This window comes from Chelmon rostratus, chromosome 12 (assembly GCF_017976325.1).
Source record: "Chelmon rostratus isolate fCheRos1 chromosome 12, fCheRos1.pri, whole genome shotgun sequence".
In the NCBI taxonomy this organism is placed as follows: Eukaryota; Metazoa; Chordata; class Actinopteri; order Chaetodontiformes; family Chaetodontidae; genus Chelmon; species Chelmon rostratus.
Genome location: NC_055669.1, coordinates 8,702,764 through 8,730,252, shown reverse-complemented (window position 1 = coordinate 8,730,252; position 27,489 = coordinate 8,702,764). Strand labels below are relative to the sequence as shown.

Here is a 27,489-nt window from a genome sequence, read left to right as displayed (position 1 = left end):
GTTCAGATCAGAATCAGTTAATGATTGTTGAGGGCATTTCCCCCAAAAAGTGAAGAAATGTGGAGTAAACACACTCTGGCATCACACTGCTGCTCTGAAGCCAACATGCTGATAAAATGCACTGAGCATATACACTGCAAACACAGACGCATGGGTGGTGGAGAGTGGTTTACATGTGAGATATACAGTATGGACACTGAACACTGCCCATTTCTAGGAACACCACATATTAGTATTTTTTTGTCTCATAATAAGACTTACTCTACAATTATAATAAACATTTCTCATATAAGAATTAAGACATATAAAGTAGTTTTCAGTACCTCATAATTACAGGTTTCTGTTAAGTATAAGAAGGTAATATTAGCAGTCATCATGAGTTAGTACCTCTGTAATCATGATATTATTTCCATATTGTGACATTATTTTACAAGTTATATAAATGAGGTGTCTTAGTAAACACAGTACACCCTTTAATATGGCTCCCAGGTCAGCATTATGACAGTTGCTTTCCTGATCAGAGCTGAGACTGAAGGCCTTAAGGCTTTTGTTTAAACCCTAATTTTGTACATTTTCTGTGAATAACATTCCACCAAATGTTGGGTCATTCTGCAATCTTTCACCTGTGTTTGTTTACACATTGTAGCACCAACAACCCTGATTCATTGTTTGGAGTCCAGATTTCAAAATGATTTCCCGGACTGCTGTTATCAGGGGTCAGCATTATGAAATACCAAACATAGACAGGTCAAAGGTCAAACTGAAAGTGAAGTGAAGTGAAATTTTCCAAAAAGATGTATTTGATTATACAACAAACAGAAAAGGAACCGTCCTCCATCTCATGTTTTAAAATTTAGATTGATATTTGTGATTTTGATGCGATCATACAGTTTGCCTTTGGGACGCCATGACACTCTTTGACTGCCATCTGCTGGATACTCACGTGCTCTGCAACATTACCCAGTCAGCTGTACTGAGACATGCAGTTATATCACTGCACTGCTGGCATCAGCCCCTGCTGCTCACAGACATATAGTTAACTGAAACTACTCACGCTGCATATTTTGTGGCTCAGTGGATCACTCGCTCCCAATGCTGTGCAGCCACTACTTTTGAGCACAGTGGGGGATTTTTGACAGCTGTCACTCCAGGCACAAACATCTGGATTTCCAGCTGATTGCAGTAAATCAGTTGATCGGTCCTGATCCAGCATCAGGCGCAGGCCACTGCCTTGCGGCCCTGCACGTTAACAGAATGGAAACACACCTGATAACAACACAACTGAAAACACACTGACATTTCTACGAAGCCGACAACAGCCGTGCTTGCAATAACTTTTATTATCTTTAGATCACAAGTTAATTATTTTGTAATCTCAAGATAGCAAAGCTTGATTTCTCAAACTAATTTATCAAAGTTTTGCAGATGAGTGCTTCTTCTCCTTAAATGACGAGAACTGACCTGCTGTGAATGTTACCTCTGACAGAAAGACTCACTGCACCTCCTGCCTGTGTTGGACCATAACTGAAGTACAGTCTGACGCCATCAATAACAGGTGCTCCTTCTTCATCTTAAATCAGTTGCTGCAGTTGTCAAGATGCCAACACGCTGACACTCCTGAGCTCTGATAAACATTATAACTAATAAGAGGAACCTCTTATCTTACTTTTACACATACATACAGTACTTTATTGTACCACTAAAACACCAGCGTTGTTGCGCTTTCCCCCTGTGGGCCACCGTACTTTAGAAAAAAATGCTGACCTTTCAGAGCACGAGTGAGTCGAGAAATTTCTAATCATGTTCGCCATTTCACTTTTGTAATTTTTTTTTGTCTCGCTGGAAACAACGTCAAAAACCAGCAAAGACCAATTATTGGCCCCTCGACGAGTACTGTATGGCCTCCAGGGATGACTTCAGAGAGTGAAGCGGGATCAGATGTTGTAAAGGAGGAAGTTAGAGTCTGGATTCAATTTGTCCTCCTCTTTGTGTGTGAGACCCTCCGTCTCCAGAGGTTTGTATTGATTTCTCCTCCCACTGTCTGCTTTAGCAATCTCGTCCTGCCCTCGCTGATTGATGAGAAAGGTCACTTGCCAATTTCCTCCTGGGGTTACTTCTCCTTCATCATCTGTCTTGCCCCACCACGTCTTCCTTCAGCCTAGATTTTCCTCCCACGCCTTATACCGTGCACCCATCAAAAAGCAGTGACCTGAGAGGCTGAAGGAAAATATAATAGACACTGTGACTGATTTAGCTTAAAAAAAAAAAAAAAAAAAGATTGCCACCAGATTCCTTCTATTTGATGCATGTTCCAAACTCAGCCAAAAGCCTTGGTGAAGTTGCTGTGTGGACTGAGCAGTGCTGATGAAGTGCTCATTGCTCTCCTTTTAGGAAACATCCCCTACAGACCACATCTGCCAATAAGCAGCTAAATAATTACTGGGGTTTCAACACCCAGTAAGGGTTTCCTGGTAAAGCCTTTGCAGTCAGTCTACATTTGCTGTGGAAGGAACACAGTTAATGTCTCCACAGTTCATCCTGACCTTGCAGCTAAAAGTCGTCAGCCAGAGTCAACTGACAACTTTCAGGCTTTAAACACTTTTTTCTCTACTAATCTTTGAGAGGCAAAACGAGAAAGTCTGTGAGCTCTGGCTGTGGGCCCCCGAGACGTGAGATCCATGAGATGAATATTTACCCTCATGTGTTAGACTTTCTTCACTCATTTCTCACCCTGTTATTTTCAAAAAGCTTCTCTGGAGAATAAATATTGGTTTACTGTCAGACAACATGTGTTACATTTTTTCACTGGCCATTGTTTAGGAACAGTCAGGGTTAAATTAGTTGAATCCTGTTATTTATTAGATGTAGCATTTATAATTGTAGTCTTTTGAGGTCAAAACTGTGAATGAAAACTTTAAACCTGCATTACCTGATTTTCAGGCCGTTCAGCAGAAAAAAAAAAAAAACAAAAAAAACTAAACCCAACACTGACATGAAGTTGACATGGTGAACTTCTTAGCAAACAGATGCGTTTTAGCTTTCATTTGATGTTGCTTTTTCTGTCCTCGGGGAACCTAAATCTGACATCGGCTCTTCCTTTGAGCTATATTAAAACACTGCATGTTGTCTGATACATCAACTGATATTTATTATTCAGATAACAACAATTTGCTAACAAGTTCGCCACATTAACTTAAAAGTTGAGGTCACAGCTCATTTCTGCCGACTCCAAGTGGCCAAAGCAATCGCTTATTGTAGGTTTAATTCTGCACCATTTTAGCACAATATACAGTAAACTACAATGCTAGAGGTGTTACAACTAGGTTTTGACACAGGGCTCCTGTTACAAGGCAGGTGCACAACAGTACGAGGTACCGCATGAGCCAGCTGATGTTGTACTTTAGTGGTGCAAACACACAGTGGAGCCGAGACTTCTGGGTGTAATCCAGCCTGGTTTCCAGCCACCTAAAGCAGGAACTCCTCTCAGTCACATTGATCTTGCATGTGTTAACACTTCTCCGATCAAATAAAACCGTGAAGTGAAGCCGTGAAACAGATGATGAAAGTGAACACTAACCATCTACAACAGGCAGTACACAGACATTAGTTTCTCTGAGGCTTTATTGTCTATTTTCATGTGATGACTTAAAGCAATACTTTCCATCACTTCTCTCCTCTAGCACAACACCAACAAAGAAGAAAAAAAAAAAGAGACTTTAACAAGGTCATTGCATGACCAAGACAATGTGCTGATCTGTCATAAACTGAGCTAGGAATTGTCTGAGATCATTTGACTGAGCCAGAGCAGAGCACAAATCACTTACCTGCTTCCTCGTCTCTGCTCCAAGAGCTTTGGCTCCGACGCGTTTTCATCACATATGTACATTCAGACCACAAACACCCGAAATAAAGAAGGTAAGTGTAAAGGAAGTCTCTTTCCTCAAACTACGTGGCCACTTGTTTGTACCGAGAGTTATTTTTATGTTTCTCTCAATCTAAACACTTTAGAGTTGAATTCACTGACAATTCATGAACAAAAATGCAAACGTCTCCCTCTGACCCCTTTATGATACTTAATATCTCACATTGTTTCCACAGTATGTTGCCTTTTTTATATAAAACATATTTTGATATTGTTTTTTAACTACATGAAAGCATTAGAAAACAATTACAACAAAAACACAGAAATCCCCTTAATCTCCTCTCCAGTGTCCAGAGCAACATATCCAGCGCACGGCATTAGGAGTCCTCGAGGACGTGTTGGAGGAAGTCCACTGGATCATCTGTCTTCCTTCTCCTGTTAAAATGGGGATCATGTTGGAAAATGTGATGGCAGCTTGGATGAGAGGGGCTACGCCTCTGCAAGAGGTGGGCCGAGAAGAGTTGGAAGGTCGGGGATGGACGCTGTTATCTGGGCTCAGAACCTGAGGTGAGATTTGTGTTTCACCATGTATCTGATCGGCGAGAAAGAGAAGGGAGGAAGGGTGAGTTTGTCTGATCGCAATTCTACATAACTGCTAAATGACAATTTACAGTGGCACAGGCGACAAACAAACGGATGGATACACTTATGTAAACATGCAGAGGAATAAAGACGGACCTGTCGAGGGTTTCCCAAAAGCGCAGGAAGACAGGCCGGTCCAGATGGCGCCTGTGGCGGCTCAGCTCCAGGACGGTCACGTCCCACTTCTGCACGTTGGGGTCTGTCTTTGCCTCATCATACTTCAAGTGAAAGGCTCGAACTGGAGAAGAAACGCACACGGACACACTCATACAGATGAATTTGGGTTGAGGGTAGAAGTTCTTTCCACAAAATATATGTTTTTACAACTGCCGACTGAACCGAAACACCAAAACATCTATTTTCTCTGTCAGTGAATGCATTCGATTTGATTCTGCCACCACAGTAATGGTGCTGTCACTTTACAGAGAACACATGAATCAGCTGGATTCATCTGCACAGAACATTATGGTTTGCAGTTTGCGGCACTCACAAACCGAATTCTGTGCTGGGTGCTCATGATTTTGCTGGCAGAATGGAGACATGCCTTCTGAATTGTGTTGTTATTCCACCAAGTTCCAAAATTACATAAAAAAGCAACCTACATGTATTTCAATCGGTCCCTGAATGCAACACACACAGAGCGGCTGATATCACGAACACGCATCACGCCATCGGTCAACAAAACGTTAGTGGTGCACAGTGTTGTGCTTTCCAAGAAAAATGGACAAACCATTTTTGTGGCTAAATTGGCTTGTGGGGACGAAAAAGGCTAATCTCAAGAGTCATCTTTAGCTACAAACATGCTAAACTGGATGAGCTGCGAAGACAAATGCATTTACATGGGTGAGGGTGACAAACAAGCAGCTTTCACCAGACCACACTCTGATAGAGACGGTGATATGAAGACGTGCTCTGAGCTGAGCGAGCTAATAGCTGAGAGGCTACAACTCAAAAAAAGGAGAATTTGTGAAGGAGAGCCTTGTTGCTGCTGGAGCTGCAAACATCACACAAAGTAAAATTGTTCCAAAGTGTCAGTTTGTCTGGAACAATTCATAGAGATGAAGGAAAACCTGACGTATGAACTCCCTTCCACCTTCATGGTGGAAATTAAGTAGCTCTGAGAGCTGAACCTCGAGCTCCAGCAGCTTCTCAGCTCTCAAATGTGAAACCTAACTACTCGTCTGTGATTTAAGACGGGTGGGAAACAAGACACTGACACACTGGACCCATTATAACTCAAAATTACAACCCATTTAAATGTTGCAGCCACTCTGTCAACGTTAGCAACCACAAACTGATGTCTTGTTAGGAGAATGGTTACATTTCTAGAGAACGTCACAGTCTGCATCACTTACTTTTGGCGAAAATGTCGACAGGGGATCCATCAGGCAGCAGCCACGGCCAGCCTTTGAACTGCCAGGCAGGACCCTGCACAAACACGGCCACCACTCGATCCCTGCAGGAAGACACGTTCACGGGTTGGTGTTGTTAACATGCATGAGGTGTTTGTCTGTGAACTGGGTTGTTAGTTGGCAGATTTAATGCACTTTATACTGTATGATTTGCATATTGTGGACTGTCATTTAAATAAGCCACTATTCCGACATCATGAGGGAAGAATGACACAACACACACCACTGTGCCACCATGATGACACCAGGATGTAAAGCCCTGCTGCTACATGGGTGGTGTAAACATAACCAAAATCCAACTCAGAGGAAATGGAAAAAACACAAACCTCTTCACACGTAAAACTTAACAAACGGAACTACAAAGAGGGCAGGATTGTGCACTAATTAGATTATAACACAAATTCTAAATATCCTCAAAAACAAAACTTGCTTATAACACAGACTGCATGTGCAACCCTGAGTCACATTTGCCAAACACGAATGACTCAATCTCACTGACACTGATGTCAACAACTGAGCCATCTGAGGAGTGGACTGACAAGTGGTCTTTTCATGCAGTGATGAAGGCCGACAACAGGCTGTGCAACTGTAATTACTCATCTCCAGATAGACAGAATCTCAAGGTGGAAAAGATTCAAACCCTCTGAAGACTACACAATGCAAGAATATATGTGATTATATTACACAAAAAAAAAGGACCAGAGTTTCTCATCAGACAAGCTCATAATAAAGAGGCCAGTAAGTTAAACATTTCACACATGCTACGTAAACCCCTGAGCCCCTGCGGACTCTCTTCACATCAGCTTCCTGTTTGGTGGAAAAATGTTATTAAACATTAAAGAAATGCTCACCAGTCCTGCGGGGCCAGTTTGAGCGGCTGATCAATGATGCGGTACGGCACGGTGACACTCAGCGTTGTGCCACCAGGCTGGATCTGGTCTTTGCGCCTCTGAAGCAGGACCTCATTGTCGCGCTGGATGCCCTGCTTCTTCTTCTCTTCTGGTGTGACAAACCTAGCATGGTACAAGCAAAGTGTATACTTTCTCATTAATATTTCTGTTTTTTAGCTTTACTTCATTTCATTTTTGTTAGTGTACTTACTGGTTTACTTTATTTTTTACTCTTTCCAAAACTAAAAATACAACAGTAAAATTGTAAGGAACAGTGTGTTTTCCTCCTCTAATATTAGCTGCAATCATTAGCATGTCCGGCTCACTAGCTTACCATCAACAGTAGTGACCGACAATTATTTCTGAGGCCAAGAGTTGGCACACCATTAACTACCTTCATTCACAGCAGCCACATTAGCTAGTTTAGGCTAGCGTGAGCAGCTCCGTCCTGATGTTTATTGGTTTCGGAGAAGTTTACGCTTCATCGTGCATCACATTGTTGCCAAACCATAATAAGAGCTTACTTACTGCTAAAAACTACAAACGAAAATGAAGTTGCATTTATTTTAATTAGTTCAGTAAGCAGGCAATATATTTTGTTTTTTAAAGATGTATTGTTCTTATTTGAGTTTCAGTTTACAACCATTTTTTCACTGCTTATTTTTTATTTCAGTGTCAACTGTAGTTTATGATAAAAACCCTGGGTGACGGCTGTCGTGTCAGTGGCTGCTTTTGCCTCAAGGGTGACTGTATTAAAACTGTGCGTGATAGGTCGGCCATTGTTATCACTGCAACCTGCTTTTGTGCTGTGTGAGAGCAGAAGGCACGAGTAACTGAGGGGGTGGGGGGCTGGGTGAACGGTCATTTTGGCTGCCACTAACTCATTTAACATTCTTTTTGTTGGTGGCATCAAAAGGGCATTATGTGATTCACTGCCTGCAGGGCTGGTTCTTTGCACGTTCCATGAAAAGGCATGGGTGGCATGCTGAGCTGGGTGACACACTGTGTGATGTTATCACTACTGAAACCCTCTACCAATGCTTTATCTGAAAACAAAATTATTTTCTTATGCTGTTCTGAACAGAAAGAGAATTACGGCGTTTTCTCTTGCATGTGTTCCAGTAACAGCTGCATAATAATGTAACCTGTTCTGAACCAGGTACTAACACTCTTTATCTTATGGCCAGTGTACAAAAACACGGCATTAGTCGTCATTTTAAAGGCTCCTTTTTATTGCCCATTTTACAGAAGCTAAGCTAAGTTAGAGTAGTTTTGTTTCAACTTCGGTTTGGTATTTGATGATATCACATTAATGAGTGTTAAACTGTTTAAAAATTCTGTTTTTGTCTGAACTTTAACTTTGTTTAACTTTTCGTTAAGCCAATTAAGATATGAAACCAAATCTTCAGGGGTTTTAAGAGAGCTTGTGTAATGTAATGTTGTAGGCTTCAGTTTTGTTTGTTCTATTAGCATTAATAGAGACATTGGAGATTGTTTTGTTTAACATGCACATATAAACAGACAGACGTGCTCGCTACATTGTGGTTAATCACGGACAGTTTCCACAGATGCCAGCTGGATTCAGAAACGGGTCAAGTGTATAATATGTAAATATGTATTTGTGGCCATTTTCCAATTTTGATATGATCTTGTCCTGGCCCACTAATTACCAGCGTCTCGGCTGATTGTGAACGACAACTGGCCGCCCCACGACATCCGATGAAAAGACTAGCATGTTGGAATTTTTTTGTCTTGACACGCCTAATGTGACAACTCCCACCACATGTTCCTGGGTGTTTACCAATCAAGTGCTCTCTCCAGAGCGCAGTCAGGTAACCATGGTGATGGTGAGGCTGCTGCTGTCAGGTGGGACAACGAAAGAAAGGAAAGTTTGTTGAACCTATTTGATGTTTCCTGGAGGGAGAACCATGACCGAGTCAAAAAAGGCAAATGTGGATGAGAAATAGTGGAAGCACTTCATCAGCCGGGCGAGTTCAGAACATCATTCCTGGTCCTAACCGCAGGAATATGCTTATCATTACTACAGCCAAGCCTGCTCCTTGTAGAGTAAATAACTATGGAAATAAAATGACTATTAGTGTAAGTCATTTTATCTGTCCTAGTTGTTATCCGGATGCTGCCCAGTAGATGTATAAATAACGATTGAATGGGCTTAAGTTTAAACCGCCTCCTGCATTTACTTTTGATGTTATAGCTCATCCACTGCCGTTCTTTCCTGTTTTTCTTCTTCTTCTTCTTCTTCTTTTTTTTGGCAAACAAGACTGCCAGCATCAGACACAACGCCTCTGTCGTCATAACTGACAGTTGCCTCACCAGCCTCCCAGATTACATCTGAACTAATTCGTGATGGTGAAATAAGACGTGCTGTGTTGAACCTCATCATAGCTGCTATGTTTAGTAGTTACAGTTCAATTAAAGCTCAGATAATGGGCTTCATTAAGAAGAAGATCTTTTCCCGTCCTGATTACATCCCCGTCAGATTCAAAACTGGACAGTCGTCCTTTGTCTTATCTCTTATTACATCAACGCTTCAAATGAATGATAGTGTTAAAAGTGTATCTGTCTTTTCTGAGCTCCTGTGTATGACCAACATCTCTCATGCAGCTGTTATATAATCAGGAACTGTCCGATTGTCACGACTCTGTTAGTGCAACACTTAATTGCTGTAATTACAGAGGAAAGGAACTAACTGTGCCACTGGGTGTATCAAGGGACAGCGTGAACTGACTACATTATCTGCTCATGTGTTCAATTAATTCAATTTAATAACTCGGAAAGAGTACAGCTGGTTTTAGTTTGCTGCCATGACACCTACACTGATTTTATGATAAAAAAGAAAAAAATTCATGCAGCATTATATTAATCTGATTGCTGTGTGAGTGTGACCTCATTAGTAAACATTTTCAAAGTGTTTTGATATGAAAGGTTTTAGTCTGGAGGATAACAATCCTCCTTAAATCTCTGCCCGTAAACATTCTAACTTATCTTATGCTAGAACGTTTGGAGCCTGTGGAGTGCCACAGAGATCTATTTTTGGCCCTGTCCTGGTCACCATTTGATTCCAGCAGCTTCTTCCCTGATGGTGCAGCAGTCTCATGACTTACAAAAACAGGGTCACCTCAACAACTTCTGGCACCCATTTAACTTGTTCATTTCTATTGGCTTACATTTTTAAATCATTCTCTGTAGTTTTGACATTAAAAACTAAAAAGCACATAAGACATTTGTGTTACTATATACGATACTGGAATCTTATTGAGGGCATACAATTTTGGATTTATATTAAAAGATGAATATTACAAGGCTATAACATGACAATGAGGTATGATTTTTCTTTTCTTAAATAGTAGCAGAGGACAGCAGAATGAATGGAGTAAACATCAAATATCACAGTTTTTTAGAAACACTTTTTTTTCCTCTTTAGACCTGACCTTTAACAATAATTAAATTATCTGATCAACTTATCTTAGAAATTAAACAGCATTGTGTGCTAGGTGAATCTACTGCTGAATATGAAGTATTTTCCTATCAGCTGAAACTCTGCTGTCTGAGATTCCTCAGGGTCGATGATCTGAGCGGGATCAGCTTAGCTTTGAGAATTACAAATAGGTGTTGGGCCAATAACAGGACAACACACTTAACAGCAGTTTACTCTGCCATCTTGTTCAAAGCTGCTCTGCATATATGCATCACTTACATATCTTTTTTTTTTTGGGAACCAAAACTGGTCACAGAGGCTCTGCACTTGTCATCTTTAATGGGCTAGCACCATAACAAAACCTGCAATATACCACAGGCTGTCTTGAGCTAACTGGAGTGCATGAGGTGAGTGATGAGAAGAAGACAGCGCTGCAAGTGAGTGAGACGAGGTGCAGCTGGTGCAGCTATATTGATAGTGCTGAAAATGAGTAAGGAAGCCAATTTTAAATATTCAGAATGCATATGTAACGAAAATTTGGTATTTTTACCAACACTTAAATACATTCAGGAAATTATACAAGATCCTATAAGAGACTTGTTGCTGTGGGGTCATGAAAGTGAAACAGTGAGCAGAATAATACATGATAAACACGGAGATAAAAAGAGCCATAAGTATGTACACTTACTTTAGATCCTGCAGAAGATCCTTAGCATTGAGCATTGTGATGAGTGAGGTGGTGGCGGCGGGGATGATGACGATGGGTGTCCGGGACCCTGTGCAGAAATCATACGAAAAGCTCTTAAAAACAGTTTTTGGGCAGATAGTCAAATAAAGGCACTTATATGACAGACAAGTTATTCAGAACTATGAATAAAAAATAGACACAGATCTATAAATTAATGTTGGTTTATATTACATGACATTACGTAACGTATAGAATACCGTATTTTATATGAATGCCAAAAATATCCATCTGAGTGAAAGTAATGTACCTTTCTTCTGATTTGGTGGAGGTCTGGCTTGTGAAACTAGAGGGAGAAAGACAAAGAAAATGTGAAAATTGCACATACACATTCACATGTGTAGACAGCGTCTGATTACACAGAGGAGGCACAATAATGCTACAAATGATCCTCTGCTGTCCTACAGCTCTCTTACAGGTTACTCTTGTTAATATTCATTTTCCCCTGCTGTTATTTTCAAATGAACTGGATAAGGTTGAAGGGATCCAATAACTACTAAATTCCAATAACTAGCATGTAGTATTAAAAGTCCAGTGTGTTGGATTTACAGGGATTTACTGGGAGAAATGGAATATAATACTCATAATTGTGTTTTCATCAGTTTATAATCACCTGAAAATAAGAATCTTTGTGTTTTCGTACCTCTGAATGAGCTCTTTATATCTACAGAGGGAGCAGGTCCTGTTCCATGGTGTCTTGTTGCACCACCATATTTCTACGGTAGAACAGAACCAACAAACCAAACACTGGCTCTAGCAACCTGGCAACCACTGTAGGGGGGGTGAGGTGAGGTACTGTAGTGTATTCAATTGGTTGCAATCTGCAACCTCTCTGCTAGTTGCATATAAATCCTACACACTGGACATTTAAATGCTGCAGCTGGAGGAATACCTCAGATGCTATTTGCTGCAGATGGCTCCAAAATAAAATCCAAAGCCAGAGAGCTCCAGGCAGCAAGGGCTGAACTCCTGCATTCCTTTCTCAACACCTTCTTCGTCTATTATGTCGAGCTCCTCTATTAATCTGTATCACTGCTGAGTCAAATGCTTCACTGTCGACCAGTCACACTCTCACGACACACAGACTGATGCTGCTTTGATGTGCTCTGGCATACTCTCGGACAAAAAGCAAAGAAAAAAAAATCTTGGGTCAGTATCTGCTGAGGAGCGAGACAGACATGTGATTCTTCTCACCAAACAAAAGTCCCTTTCACAGAGGAAGTTTCATTCCAGACATTTTCTGGGGTATGGTCATGTGTAAATGTGAAGCTAATTTTTCAGCTCCTAATCTTTGTCTGTGGGTGAGAAAAAGCGTGGCAAAATTGTCAGAGTACAGAACCTGGTCATGAAATCCCCTCAAATGTAGCAGCAGCTAGTGTCTCAAGAGTGTGACTGATTGGTTGGTAGGATAATGCAGTGGTTTCTCCTCTCACTGTCCCTGTTGAAGCTGCGGGTGATGCATCCAAAAGACTGACACAAGCAGACTGCTGCCCAACTCAGGCAGCACTGGGAAGGAAACCCCCCACAGCGAGGACAGATGGGACTTGGTGACATTGGGTGAAAATCAGTTAGTTCAGTTTATAAAATTTAAATGCAATTTTTGGGGGAGTGCAGAGATTTTGATGCACATTTTTCGACCCTTGAGAAGTTGAGGGGGGGAAAGAGAACACTCCGCACAGGCCTAATTGGAAATAACGTGTACTTGTGCAAGTGTAGTCCACTGCATGGAAACGGACTGATTTTACATTTACATTATTGCATGTTAATAAAGCTAGATTTCTAGAGAGGAAACCCAATTACATGACCATGTACACATCTATCAAGTTATAACAAGTACAAAAAGGTATCACTCACCATCTACTACCACTACTGGGTGGTTCACATCTTTTATTATTTTGCTGAACTGTCATGCACATTAAATCCTAAAAATGGGATGTTTTAATCATGTTCGAGTATTCCTGCATTTTGCAGGGAAAAAAAGATATCTATTTTTTCGCCATATTACGCAGCCCTACTTGGCCTGTGACAATCTTTCATCATGCGCATCTTTTTTGTTTTCTGACAAATACTTTAAACGTTGGATTGTTTGGGGGACACAGTATGCAAAAAAAAAATTGTCTCACTTTTTCCCTCTAAAACAGAACAAGATGTACGATCCAAAAAAGCACTTATTTAAACAAATTATCATTCTGCAACCTTGTAGGCAGACAAACCGTGTGTAGATACTAACCTGGACGAGGGACAGGCTGCAGCGCTGGGGTCTGGGCCTTCCTAGCAGAGGCTCCTTCCTGGAAAACACAAAACACGAGTCTTTAACCAAGTAATTGTAGTCATTTGCTTTGGTGTGCATGTGAGCCCAAAGGCTTAACTGAATAGTAATGAATTGCTCTGACTGCTCAACAACATTCATCAAGTTATGAAAAGTGATAAACAGTCACGTACAGTCTGCGAAGAAAATGTGGTTTCAGAAAGAAGTCATGGGAAAATGGTAGAAGCTCAATTTAAAAGCTGCAATAGAATTCTCCTTGGAAAACACGGTCCTTTCCTGATAGCTGTTCATCCTCCACTACCTCCAGGTCACTATTGATTCCCTCTAGAGAGGCAAGTGTGTGTGGGAGTGTGCCTGTGCGTGTGTGGTGGATGGAGCGATGGTGGCTTTAAAGGGGGGCTACACTAGGGGTCACAGTCTAGCAGTAATCCATCATCCAGTGACATTCCCGCAGGCTGGAGCTCCTCTGACAGAGGAGCTACAGAAACGTGCAGACCTGGTTGGCCTATGGCTGAGGCTAGTTCAGTGCCAATACTGTCAGGGTGTTGTGCTCGACAGTCCATGCCATCCCAAAATTAGGAAGAAACAACAAAACATACATAACCACAGCTATGTCGTAAATGAATAACAGTAGAAAAAATAACCTGCTGATAGATTTGTGCAAAGGCTGAGCTTCTGGCTGAATGCAAAGGGAAACATTACAAAAATAAAGATGACTACAAAATTTATTTAATCAGCTTGACAACAAAGGGAAAAAGAAATGAAACTGCTCTGTTTTAACAGAAAGAGGATTTTAAATCATACTTATGTAACTTATTGAACTTCATATCTATCTATTCTATCTCAATTATTAATTCAACACACAATACGATTTCAATAATATTGAACTTTGAACGTACAGAACATGGCCTGTGCACTTGGATCAAAGTACATCAACCTGAGCTGCTGCATAGCGCTGGGTAACCTAATCCTCCAGAAAAGGGAATTCAAAATATGCAGCTGTCGCTTGCAGCACTAAAGTGATCGATCCCTTTCTCTTTATTCTAAGGCTGCAGCTAATAATTGTTTTTGTCATCTGTGAATCTGCTGATTGTCTGTTTGTCTATAAAACGACAGGCGTGTGAAAACTATCCATTAAAATTTCCCTGACCTGAGTGAAGCCTTAAAATTGCTTGTGCTTTCTGATCAGCAATCAAAGACCTGAAAGATACCTTGTTTACCAGAATGTAAACCAGCAGCTGCTTTAATAGGAGAAGCTGGAACAAACGTTTGGAATTTTTACTTCATTCATTATTTACATGACTAATCAATCATAATAACGATACATTTTCCGTCAGCTTGTGGTCTTTTCAAAAGAAGTGTCATTAGGAAGACAAAGTGAGACAAATCAACCAGCGCTGAAATGATTAGTAAACTAACTGATTAGTGTGGAAGTGGTTTTACAGGGGTACGGGGAAGATAAGGTGTATGTTGCATGTGATTGAGAGATACCACAAAAATGTGTTCAAACACTGTTGGAGCTCTCCTAAAGTGTTAAAAGTACAAAGATATTTGGTTTGGATCATAATATTGCTAATATAATATATAAAAATAACTTCAAAATGTTATACATGTAAGAGACCTGTGTGTAGTTCCTGTTATCATGCTCAAGAGGTCCTTTGCAATACATTATTTAAGTGTCCTCAGTAAAAATAATGAGCACTGAATATTTCATAAGGTTAATATAGACCAGGCATCTCAAACTGGTTCCATAAAGGGCCGCGTGGCTGCAGGTTTTCATTCCAACCCAGGAGGAGCACATCAGGCCAACCAATCAACATCAAGGGATCACTTAGTTATCAGCTGAAGACTGAGATCAGCTGATTAATTGATTCCAGCCTGGTGTGTTCCTCCTGGGTTGGAATGAAAACTTGCAGTCACACGGCCCTTTATGGAACCGGTTTGAGATGCCTGATATAGACTTTTCAGCATCAGCAATTAAAAAAAATCTCCTGCAGGACCTACTAGACCTCGTCCACATGCTGTCCATGGATTCGAGGACAGTTCATTCCCGCCAATCAAAGCAATGCTAATGTCAAAACGGCTGAGCACTGAGGATACCATCTGCACATTGTCAGCACTTTCACAATATAAAAGAATTAGTAAACAACCAACTATTAGTGGGCCTTAAGCTCTCTTGATGAGTACCAAGTTTATTTTTTCTCCTTTCATCCCACTAGCTGCAGGGCAGGGTCTATCAGCAGCACTGCAGGATCACTGTCAATTACAGACGAACTGCTTGTCTGCAGCTGAGCCGCAGCTTGGCCACTTCTACTTTCTCTCCAATGAAAAAACATTTTGCACCAAGAGATGCTCCACATTACAGCTTTTACAAAACAGTATTTTAGGGATTGCATGATTAAAAGAGCCGCCCATCTGGGATGATAGCCATTAAATCAATGAAAAGTCTTACATCTGTACCTTAAAGCAGTCCTGCTCACTGAGCTGCAACGTTGCCCACAACAATAAAAGATAATACCAAAAAACTAGGTAAAATGATTTGTACAAGACAACTGTGCTCGCTTTTATAGTCCAACAACAAACAACATATAAGCAATGACTGTACATACAGTGCTTGCAAAAACTGAGGTAAGATTAAGTGCTGGGTAATAGTATGGAATTCCTGTTAGCAGCCAAGAACTGTGAAATATGTCAGCAGTATGTCTGCAGACATACAAAAAGGTGTGCAGAGAGCATCTGAAGGGATCCCAACCACCAGTGAGCACACATGCAAAAACACAAGCACCTCCTCCTCCTCTACCATCCGCGGGAGGAAAAATAAAATAAAAGACAATAACTGAATACCTCTCCCAGTCTTACCGTGGCAGAATTAAAATGACAATGCCTGAATGGGACATGTTAAATGAATGAGTTGCAGACCACCACGGCTGAATGAGGGCAGCACAAACATTGCTTTAATTATCTGTATTTTAATCATCATCCCGTAAAGGAGACACATTAAAAGACAAAACATGGTTTTGAGTTGCACTGTCAGTGTGGTCACTGCTCAAGTAAGAGGGTGTAACATGATGTTTGCTATCTTTCAATCAGTTCAGCTAGGCAATCCGCGAACCTGGAAGTGGCGACATGAAGGCTTCTCTCTCCTCTCCTCTTACTTCACAGCACGGCAAGCTGAGATAATGCTTTATTCCTCTTTCTGGAGAGTGGGCGTGAATACAAATAGGTCAGCAGCCCAACTCCCCCTCCCCTTGAACAGAGCAGGCAGCAACAGCAGCAGAGATGGCGTGACGTGGTGGGAAAGCGTACTGCCACCAAGCCTGGAGCTGCCACACAACACACAGCACTACCTCCTGTTCATCTTCCTCCTCCCCCGCTGCTTTCACCCCTCTAGCCCTCTTGCAGACAACACAACAAGCGGGGCTGCTGAATGAGGAGGGTGAGAAGACGAAAGTGGAAGCAGAAAAAAAAGGACAGAGCAGCACATGGAGGGGAGGGACGCTGACATGATGGCATGAGAATCAAAGAGGAAGACGGCGGGGATACAAGGATAAGCACAGAAATAGAAGAAAAGATGAACAGAGATGTGCAAGGCTTATACATCATCCAGAGATGCTACCCATCTATCCACTGCTGCTCTGATTTACAAAACAATGACAAGTGACGCTAGCGAAAGGACCCAGGGCTGCAGCTAACTGCCGACTATCGACGCTCTACTGCCTTTAGCCAAGAGGAAGCAGCAGCGCAGCACCGTTAGCATCAAGCCTCTGGGGACAATGCGCCAAGGAAGATGGAGAGACTGCAACACCTTTGCATGCACACACAGACATTTGTGGATGCCTGTGGTAGATGGCTATCAAAGCCTGAGGAGGACTGAATTTGCGTAACAGCCACAAATGGGTTGTGTTAGATGAAGAGGATGATTTGTCACACACTGTAGAGGAAATAACGCAGAATCTGAGTCGTCAGGCTGAAGCCTGTTCTGCTCAGTGGGGACATTGACCAAGAGGGCGATCACTGTGTGACAGTTATATTTCATCACACTCAGGAAGGATGGACGCCAGAAATAGATGAGTAGCTACATTGAAACGGGTGAGTTTATGATGCGGAAGCTTAAAGAGCAAGCGCAGACATCAACATTAATATGCTACGCTGAAGAAATAATTTATGCTTCAAAACAAATAGTTTTTTGTACCCTACAGGATGTGAAGGGTGCGCCTTCAACAAGGAAATACTAGTTTCTATTTCTGTTGATGCATACATAACCGCCAACAGGAGTCTTTTCAGCAGTGCTTCTTTGAGCTCTCACAAACCACTCTTTGTCTTGTTGGGGTCCTTTAAGAGGGTTGTGTGTAATTCAGTAAAAAACTGAGAGAACACACTCCACTTCAGGGCGCTAGCAGCCTGCAAGCATAAGTTGTACTTTCAATAACCATTACTCATCTGGATACTGTTCAAGAGCAAAAGACTACAGAGCTGAGAAAACACTGAAGCGATATAAGATGTTACCATAACTAAATAACTGGAGACTTGTAGAAAAGCATACATTGTACACAGGGGCTAGGATACGGCTCTTTCATGTGATGCAGACTCCAGAAATCCATTTTTTTAATATACAATTATATTTTCTTTGCTTATCGTAAAACCAGAGGAGGGAACTGAGACTATGGGAGACATTCAAATTAAAGACTAGGATCATGAAAACTGGGGCACCTGGGGGCAGTGAAAATGAGCTGTAAACATGACATTTTACCTTTTAAATTTATAGGACTAATGTGTTAGGAAACAGCTGCTTATATACACTTGCAGCAGTCACAGAGCAACATTATCATTCGTGTGGAGTCACGTTACTGGCCACCTGAAGGACTTCAGTCCAATATTCACTCTCCTTTTAGCTCTGTTTTGGTCTACAACAGGCATCTCAAACCGGTTCCATAAAGGGCTGCGTGGCTGCAGGTTTTCATTCCAACCCAGGAGGAGCACATCAGGCCAACCAATCAACATCAAGGGATCACTTAGTTATCAGCTGAAGACTGAGATCAGCTGATTAATTGATTCCAGCCTGGTGTGTTCCTCCTTGGTTGGAATGAAAACTTGCAGCCACACGGCCCTTTATGGAACCGGTTTGAGATGCCTGGTCTACAACAACTCTACATCTGCCTGCTAAATGCTCCACTTATGTTCAACAGCCATTCACTAACTTTGTTTGTCTGTAGTTTGGTGCAGCTAGCGTGCAGTGGTAGTTATTAGAGCCTTTTAACTTTTTCTACTGAAAACAGCTGCCTGATGATTGATGAGAGTGAACAAAGACAGTAAAGATGCCAAAACCAAAACAATGAAAGATGATAAATATCACCCTGTAGAGTTGAGGGGAACCGCAGAGTCATGTCATAATTGTCCACAAAGAGCAACACCTTTTTGAGAACATGATTCTAGCAGCTTAAATGTGAATGTGACATGCTGTATCAATCTTATTGCTGAAATATATTCTCTCCTCTGTCTCCTAGGCAATCACTACAGATGACACATTGGAGTGGAATCACACCATACAGCTGGCTTGTCACATCATTATCAAGTGATTTGAATATCTTGCAATGAGATCTCAACATTGGGTCCTGTAGACACACCATATATACATATACACTTTGCTTCCAGGGATCAAGGCCTGGGCAGAAGCTGCTGACGACTAGCCTTCACAGTGCAACCTGTCTGGGTGAACTGCTGTAACCATGCAGTTGCGACGACGCCACTGCTGTACACACACAGCTAAACTTTTCTATCTCCTCTCTCTGTTGGGTGTACTGGTCTTTCTGGTCCACCAGGTGTGGCTGCCTAGGTTCACAGGTATGCCATGGTGGAGAGGTCATCCCGTGGTGTATGGAGGTGGTGAACTTCATACCACCAAAGCCAAGTGGAACATGAGCACCCAGCATTCAGCGTGGAGGTTTGTCATTGTTCCTCAGCCAACCTTCAAGGCTGACGCTAATATTAGCTCCCATGAGAACGAAGGTGTCTCCTCTCCTCCAGGAGACCCACGTTCTGAGAACTCTTTGGCAGCCAGTGTAGAGGGAGAATTTAGTGGTACTGTAACCCATGGGCCTTTCTCTTATATCATCAACGAGCCAGACAAATGTGCAGAGAGAAGGCCGGTGCCATTTCTGGTGTTGCTGATAGCCACTGAAGCTCGGCAGGTGGAAGCAAGAAATGCTATACGGCAGACATGGGGTAACGAGAGTGTGGCTCCTGCTCTGGGATTCATCCGGCTGTTTCTGCTGGGGAAAAATGAGGGAGAGCTGGGAATTTTACAGCAGAGAATGCTAGAAGCAGAGAGTCGGAGATATCACGATATCATTCAGCAGGACTTTGTGGATTCCTACAAAAACCTGACCATAAAGACATTGATGGGAATGAACTGGGTGGCAATTCACTGTCCACGAGCCAGCTATGTCATGAAGACGGACAGCGACATGTTCGTCAACACAGAATATCTCATTTACAAGCTGCTCAGGCCAGAAATTAAACCTAAGAAGAACTATTTCACAGGCAATAACATGAGAGGCTTTGCACCCAACCGAAATAAAAACAGCAAGTGGTACATGCCCCCTGAGCTGTACCCAAGTGAGAAGTATCCCACCTTCTGCTCTGGGACTGGCTACGTCTTCTCCGGAGACTTGGCAAGAAAAATCTACCGAGCATCCCTAAGCATCCGCCACCTGCATCTGGAGGATGTGTACGTGGGGATATGCCTGGCTAAGCTTCGGATCGAGCCCACTCCTCCATCCAATGCATTCCTATTCAACCACTGGCGGGTGTCCTATTCCAGCTGCAAGTACAGCCATCTGATAACATCACATGGGTTTCATCCCAATGAACTACTTAAATACTGGCACCACCTGCAGAGCAACAAACGCAATGCCTGCATCAACACATTGAGGGCAAGAGCAGGCAGGACACACTCAAACAAAACGTACAGAGAGAGACCAGTTCGATAACTGAAAACACTACTGTTTAACTCTAAGTCATTATTTACATCTCCTTACATATTCTCTTAACTTGAAGTGTTTAAATCACACTTTTAGCATATAGAAATTCTTCAGAAATGTTGTGTAAAAACTCATTAAGTGCTCTGAATGAATGTTTGCCAACTTTGTAAAAAAAAAAAAAAAGAGAGAGATGAAAAATATTTATATGTATAAGTAAAACCACTAGAGAATTTATGTATACAGTTACATCTACAAAAGAATAAGCTGTGCTTAATGTGGTGCAAAAGCTACTTTTTGTAACAAGGTAAGATTTTCTGTATGTGGTTTATACTGTACATGTAGAGTGACAGGGTACAGTGCCAATAAAACATTCAACACATTCATCAAACAGTCAATGAAGTCATTTCAAAAGAGGTTTGTTTACACATGAAGTGAAATAATAGATTGAGATTGTTGCAGGTTGACAACAGCCACTTCTTATGTATCAAATAACCCAAAGCAATATATATTTCTGGAAATTACATCTGAAAAAGTATATTGAAGGACTTAATGTGGCACAAGCATTCCCCTTATTACTTTAGTTAATTACTGTCTAATGAAGGTTCTAAAAGCAGCTAAATGATATGATTTTAGACAATGCACCTCTAAAGGTGGTCATAAAAACGACAAAGGAAAACTCATCATTTTCTGTGGTTCATGCTAGTTCTGTTAAAGATATTAAAATGAAACTAGAAAGACCAGCAGATCACCATTTCTTCCATAGATTGTTTACGCTACATTTTAAAATTGTGATTTTTTTAAAAACAATTTTAGAAACAGAGAAGTGAATGCTGTGAGTAATTACATGGCAACAACAACAGGCATCATACACTACGTGATTTTGTTTGTACTGCCTCCAAAACACAGAAGTCATCGTCAAATAGGTCATACCGAGGCTCTGGTTAGCTGCTGCTCTCGCAGACACCAATAATTATAAACAGATCTTTCCAGGTGTGTTCAGCGTGAAATTCGCATGCGGTGTAGCTCTGGCATTAGTTTTCTTACAACACTGTCGACAAACAGCAAATCTCTCATCTTACCGTCACTGACTTCAGGGTCATGCCGTGGTAGGTACCCATGGTATCGATCTTGAAACCCTCCGTTTCTAAGAAAACAACAGACAATAAGCTGCAGATTACTGGCAGAAGAAAATGGGTTATTTTCAATAGCGTAAGTATAATGATGTATAATGATCAAAATATTTTGTAACAAGTTTGCACCTTTCAATTCTTACACTTAATGTCATCGCTTAAGGAGAACTTTGCAAATATACAATGCCTTTTTCATGCATCTATACCTTGCGCTAACATGCATTTGTGATTTGTTTTGGAAAAGTCATGGTATAAATCATATCTATACGCTATGTTGACACACAGATCAAAGTGTAGGCAACTCTGTATATTCTTTAATTGCTAAACACACACGCAAAGACACCATCTCCTTTGTAAATGTTTGATCCTATAGTTAGCTCCAAAAGCACAAGTAAAACTCACCCTCTTTTCCTTTGAATCGCTCCTGATCGTATCTGTTGTAGGCAGCTGGGACAGGCTGCTTGTTCCTCAGGGATGGGTCCTGGAAAGAACATGAAACAATTACTTCTGGTACATGCTTGTCAGTAAGCTGTACGGTAAGTCTAAGAAGTCATTTATAGACTTGCTGCTGCTTTTATTAGTTAAATAACTATTGATTTTTTGACACAACCTCTCAGTTTATTTCAAGCTTTCTAATTATGTATTGTAGAAAATGAATGTGTAAGGTAAAGTAGTACCTGACATGATCATGTCATGCCCTATTAGTATACAGCTATAAGAATACGCACACATTCTCCATATTTTGACTGGCATCTGGCCAAATTTAAACTTCCTTGAAATATAGAAAAAAGTGTACATGAAATGTCGTTCTCACCGCTTGAGTAGTGTTCTGTGCTGGTCTCTGCTCTGGTGCTCGTCCTTCTTCTCTGGCTTTCACTGACTGAAGGATGGCAAAGATGTTCTTGGAGAAGTTCTGTAGTGGAACAATACAGATCAGGACACGATGAGTTCATGCTAGAGCTAGCTATTTGCTACTTCCAGCTTCTTACATGTAAGGATTTGCTGCTTGTCTTTGTCATCAATTACAGTAAAAGAAGAGTCTTTGGACTCTGGAAACTTGATGCGCACATTTTTTTTTACATTTTATAGACTATACATTTTATAGACCAGATTAATCGACAATGAAAATAACCGTTAGTTGGCCAATAAGTTACTGCTTTTCTCATCATTTAAAGAAGAGAAGTGATTTGAGAGTAGAACTGAGGGAAGACCTGTCTACAACTTCAGCATCTCTTGACCTTTATAGCATCCTGTGCCTGAACTCTACAGCGTGCTGAGTGTCACATCATGTTGCCTCATGACAACCAAACATCACACATACCGTGTATCGCAGCAGGGGGACATAACACGACAAAAGCTTGAATGTTGTGAGAATAAACACACAAGTTGTCCTTTGCACAGTTTTCTGATGTTTCAACACATTCCAAGAAGCACACTTTGTGAGAAATGCCCCGCATAAAAGGGCAAAACACAGACAAAGGTATGTTTTCAAATTCAGGTATGGACATTATCCAAAGATTTGAGAAATTATTCATATTCTGTCAAAATAATTTCAGCTGATCAACACTATGATGGCTTTGAGATGATCATGTCAAAGTCCTTCAGCAGCCTAGTAAAAACTGACATTTTGAGAGTACACACTGGATGAAACTTATACCAATGCTGCCCTCTGTTGGTTGAGATTTTAACCAAGCTACACACTTTTTCATTTTCACACTTGGGCTCTTGGTAAGATTTTCCCACACCCAAGGCCATTGTCCTGAGAGTTCAGCAGGTTTTGGAAAATAGGACAGCTGCTTCCAAACTCAGGTGTGTACAGTTAAGTGACCTTAAGTAAAGATCCAAAATGGTGGTCTGACATTTGTTTGTAACGAGCCCCACAGCCGTCTCCATGGTTATAAAAAAGGCACGTTGAAGACCTGAAAATCTACATGGCTTACAATGTTAAATTTATCTGTTGGGAAAGATTCTTACAGCGATGTTTCCCGCTTCCAAATGACTGAGTGACAACCGTAGCTGTGAACTCAAGCATTTGGGCCAAGAAATCCTTGACTTGAAATCAAGGCTCAATATTGAGCCAATGTGCAGGTAAGAACAGAAAATCCAGAAATTCATTCTGTCCAGCTAGGGTTACAGTGGTTTGTGTAATCATGACGAACCACCGTGGTTCAGAGATCACAATCAGGTGCACGCAGCTACACAGACTACATGGTAAGTAGATTGATGCAGGTGATGCAGAACCGAACTTCACAAAAACGAGTTTCATCTAGAAACTTGAAGCTGTACGCTGTTAACAACGTGCTGTAGTTAGCACAACAAGCTGATTGGCACAGGTCAGTCACACTATGGCGAGCGCAAATGAAACGCCTATGCTGAAAGACCTCTCAGTGTGCCCTTTAAATCAGATGTTCGGGAACAATCTAGGTACCTGGTCAGCTATAACAGCTATGCAGAGAGCGTTGTGGATAAGACAGTGACGGTGTGTTAGCGTCTTCAGCATTGAAAAGGAATGCATCCTTATGTATTTGGGTTTTTTTTGCCACACTGTACCAGGCTCGCACCCAGCTACCGGGGCATGAACTTAATTGGGACTTCTGTGTGCAGTTACATCTCTCGCAGAAACCGTTTGACATTTCGGGAAACACAAGTGATTGCTGACAAGAGAAAAAGAAAACTGTTTGGTTGGACAGCATTAGTTTAAAGTGGTCTCGGACCTTTCCAGTGCTCTGGAGAATGGTTGTCCTGGTCCTCCAGACTCTCTCTCTGCTGACAATATCTCTGGTGACATCCACCTCAGCATCCACAAAGCTTCTCTGCTTCAGGGTTATGTCATCATCCAGATCTGTTTTGATGGTGGAACGTTTCTTGGCCATAATCTTGGCTTTGATGGCTGCGATTTTCTCCACTGACATGGCTTCAGACAATGACCTGGAGAAGGAGGACAATAGTTTGGATCGTTGCAACAGTTCACTGCTTTAAGGAACAGGTCTGTGGGTGTCAACGTGGAGTAAAAAATGGCACCCAAAGCAATCAGATTAATACTGATCAGTTAACACTGTGACTACAGTACATCGAATTAACATCTCAGTGGTGAAATTATTTACACTTGAGAGGTTTTGCTTCATGCAGAAAGCACATTATATATAAAGGCAGGTGGGGCAAATATATTATACCTGATCTGGTCGGTCTGCACGATGCCCTCTTTGTGGCCCTCCAGACGGGCAGCCAGACGCTCCTTATCCAGCCGCACCCGCTCTTCATCCTTAAAATTAAAGCAATATACACATTATTAGCAAACATAAACTGTGCATTTATAAACGTTCAGTTTTCTGTCATCTACACTCATTGTGCATTGGTTAGTGGTATTTTGTGCAACTGTTTGGACTTTTGTGACTTGATCTAGGGATGTAAACATTCAAGTCACTAGTTTTTCATTGACATTCACTTTGATCAAATTTGAAAACAATCAATCATATTTTTAGTCAGTTACCAACACACTTAATGTTTTGGAAAAAAGGTAATAAATTGCACTGTTCACCACAAGGGACCTTACGGTGCACAAAACATGCTGATGTATTATGTTTTTGTGTTTTTAGGTAGACCAGAGAATATTCGATTAAAACAGATCAGTGATGATGTTATGCCCTCTTCGTTCTCCGTGAAGTAATGTAGCCCCGGTGTGTCTTACGTGGAGTGAGCACAGCACCGGACTCCATTTGAAAAAACTGTCTTTTAAATACTACATTGCTTGTCAGCAACTAGTCATATGGTAACATAGGAAGCAATTTGGCCTTGTGTGCTCAGATTAATTTGCCATGCAGTTCACACACAGGCATAATTTTGTTTTGATGAAAACTCAACATCTGGCATTCCTGGTGTTCTTCACCACTGTTTTGGCCTCTTTGGAGACCTTGTCAGGCCTTACAAATAAAACTAGATTGGAATGATGTTCAATACTTCTAGCTGTTCTTTTACATTGTTGTAAATGTTTTGGTTTAATTCAATTTGACTGTGGTGGAAAACCACAAATCAGGACGAGAGCTCCTTACTCACATTTGTATTGGTTCACTTTAGTGGAATTTATTGATTATCCAGCTGTTACCAATGAACAAAACACCTCAGTCATTTATAGCTTCTCTGTCTACCTGAACTGTTCCTGCTTGTGGAATAGATATAAGCGAGTAAATATTCTACAGCTAAGCAACTAGCAATATTTTATGTCTCTTTACCTCAATCCTTGGTTTTTTGGCCTCAGAAGATACCTCATCAGCTGCTCGTTTGACTAAAAAAGCAGAACAGTGGTATTATTTCACAGCACAAAGTCCATTTTGTTTTGTACAAACTTTCCCGACTGAGATACTACCACTTTCATAAAAAAAGTATGTTGGAGATCGCAGCAAGATACAATTCATCAAGTTGTAATCACAGTTTTCAAAAACAACAATCAACATGGAATGAGCAATCAAGTGAAACGAGCTCTTCAAACTTCATGTATCAAATATAGTGTGAACTCACCTTGTGTTGGCCTTTGCAAACCTATTTCTATAGGTGCACTTCTGTCAATACTTGTTGATGTAGCTGTGAAAAGACAAAATTAGAACCTGCATTAACAAGTTGCCAATTAGAGCACACTGACTCTCCTCCTCATAGGGCTCAATCACTGAAACCTGTGTATAAATGTATAAACATGTATAATGTTTTAAACCCATGTAAAATCGGGACAGAGTATAAATAAACTGGAGAAAAACTAATTCTTAACACTGTATACACGATAAACACAACATACAAGACAGATCTCTCAAGTGCTACTTACAACTCTCGCCATTGAGATATGACAGCAAGCCTTTTCGATCAGGTCGTCTGACAACAGGGATGTTCTCCGTCTATAAACAAAATACAATCATGTCACCCAAAAAGACTTTCAGGGCATAGGGGAATAGGGGATTGCCCTAAAATAGGTCGTTACTAAGTAATTACTGGCACAGACAGGATAAGGCAGTTTGATTATCATCAGTTATTCCAGAGCACTTACCGCAGCTCTTCGCACATAGGATGGATGCGGGAGATGCACATTGTTGAGCAGAAACAAGATCGAGTCCAAAGTATAGTATTCTTTGGGCTGGCCCTCTTTACCCGTACTGAAGGTAGAAACACAAGCAAAGAAATACATAAACATTACTCAAAGTTCAAGTGCATGTGACCACCAAAAATGTCAAATGTACACAGATTGCAGCAGGTGCCACATTTAACTGAATCTAAATTGCATTAAGACTAAAATATGGGGGAAGTATGGTTAAATTGCTTGATTAAAGTTACGAAACATTGGTTCTGAAATGGCATAACTTAAACACGGAACTATCAACAGTTAGCCGGCTAGCTAACGTTAATCTACTAAACCTTGTGCAACTACATTTTCTGCGTTACATGAACAAAGTTTGTTTTTTTGGCACTGTAAACAAAGCTGCTTTCACTCATGACAGTAGAAACTAAAACATAATTCTTTCCCCTTGGGCCACTGGACCCCTGACTCCATGGGAACACAAGTCAACGCTAGCTAAAGCCGCTAATTAGTTAGCATCACATACTACTGCAAGTTTAGCTGTAGCACGTTCTCTCTCATAAATACATTTTAAGTTTAAAAAAGAGACGACTGGCGGCTGGAGAAGAGGAGCTGTGGTCTAGATCACAATAGTCAAGTATCAGCCCAAGGTAACCAAAGAGTGTTTAAAGTTTAAAGTACAACAACGGGAAGAGGAGTTAGGTTAGCATCTTAGCATCTAGCAGCTAGCCTGCCTTACGTCGTTACTAGCGCCACAAGGCACCGATTAGCTTCAGCTGTGGGCCTACAGATGTGATTTACAGATATGTTAGCACTAACATACCCCCAGATTATGTAGTTTGTCTTGACATTCTTCGGCCAAGAGAACTCTCCAAATATAACTTCATCTCCTTTAGCGACGATTTCCTTTTTCTGGATGTTATACTGACGGAGAACACTCAACACATCCGCCATCTTCACTTGTCTTGATGTAGTGTGTTTGCGAAGCCCTCAGTTATCAACATGATGTGGCCTCGCAGGATGCCTGATCTCAAGAAAAACTTTTTTAGACCAGTTTCCCT

General features: G+C 41.2%; 2 protein-coding genes across 2 annotated transcripts; one reads left to right on the top strand and one right to left on the bottom strand.

Annotated features, from left to right (window-relative positions):
- Positions 1-3,205: 3,205 nt before the first annotated feature.
- cdc73 (cell division cycle 73, Paf1/RNA polymerase II complex component, homolog (S. cerevisiae)) lies at positions 3,206-27,390 on the bottom strand. The gene is made up of 17 exons (XM_041948854.1): positions 27,252-27,390; positions 26,402-26,507; positions 26,183-26,252; positions 25,885-25,947; positions 25,599-25,651; positions 24,543-24,631; positions 24,084-24,297; positions 22,184-22,282; positions 21,772-21,850; positions 21,319-21,383; positions 13,221-13,278; positions 11,241-11,276; positions 10,934-11,021; positions 6,768-6,929; positions 5,860-5,960; positions 4,601-4,742; positions 3,206-4,454 (listed from the first exon to the last, which is right to left on the bottom strand). Exons 1-17 carry the CDS (start codon positions 27,380-27,382, stop codon positions 4,418-4,420), a joined length of 1,593 nt encoding a protein of 530 aa, XP_041804788.1. The 5' UTR covers positions 27,383-27,390; the 3' UTR covers positions 3,206-4,417.
- On the top strand, positions 16,396-20,445 carry LOC121614786 (beta-1,3-galactosyltransferase 2-like). Its single transcript, XM_041948855.1, has 3 exons — positions 16,396-17,348; positions 18,764-18,831; positions 18,912-20,445. The coding sequence occupies exon 3, from the start codon at positions 18,986-18,988 to the stop codon at positions 20,246-20,248; it is 1,263 nt and encodes a 420-aa protein (XP_041804789.1). The 5' UTR covers positions 16,396-17,348; positions 18,764-18,831; positions 18,912-18,985; the 3' UTR covers positions 20,249-20,445.
- Positions 27,391-27,489: the final 99 nt, after the last annotated feature.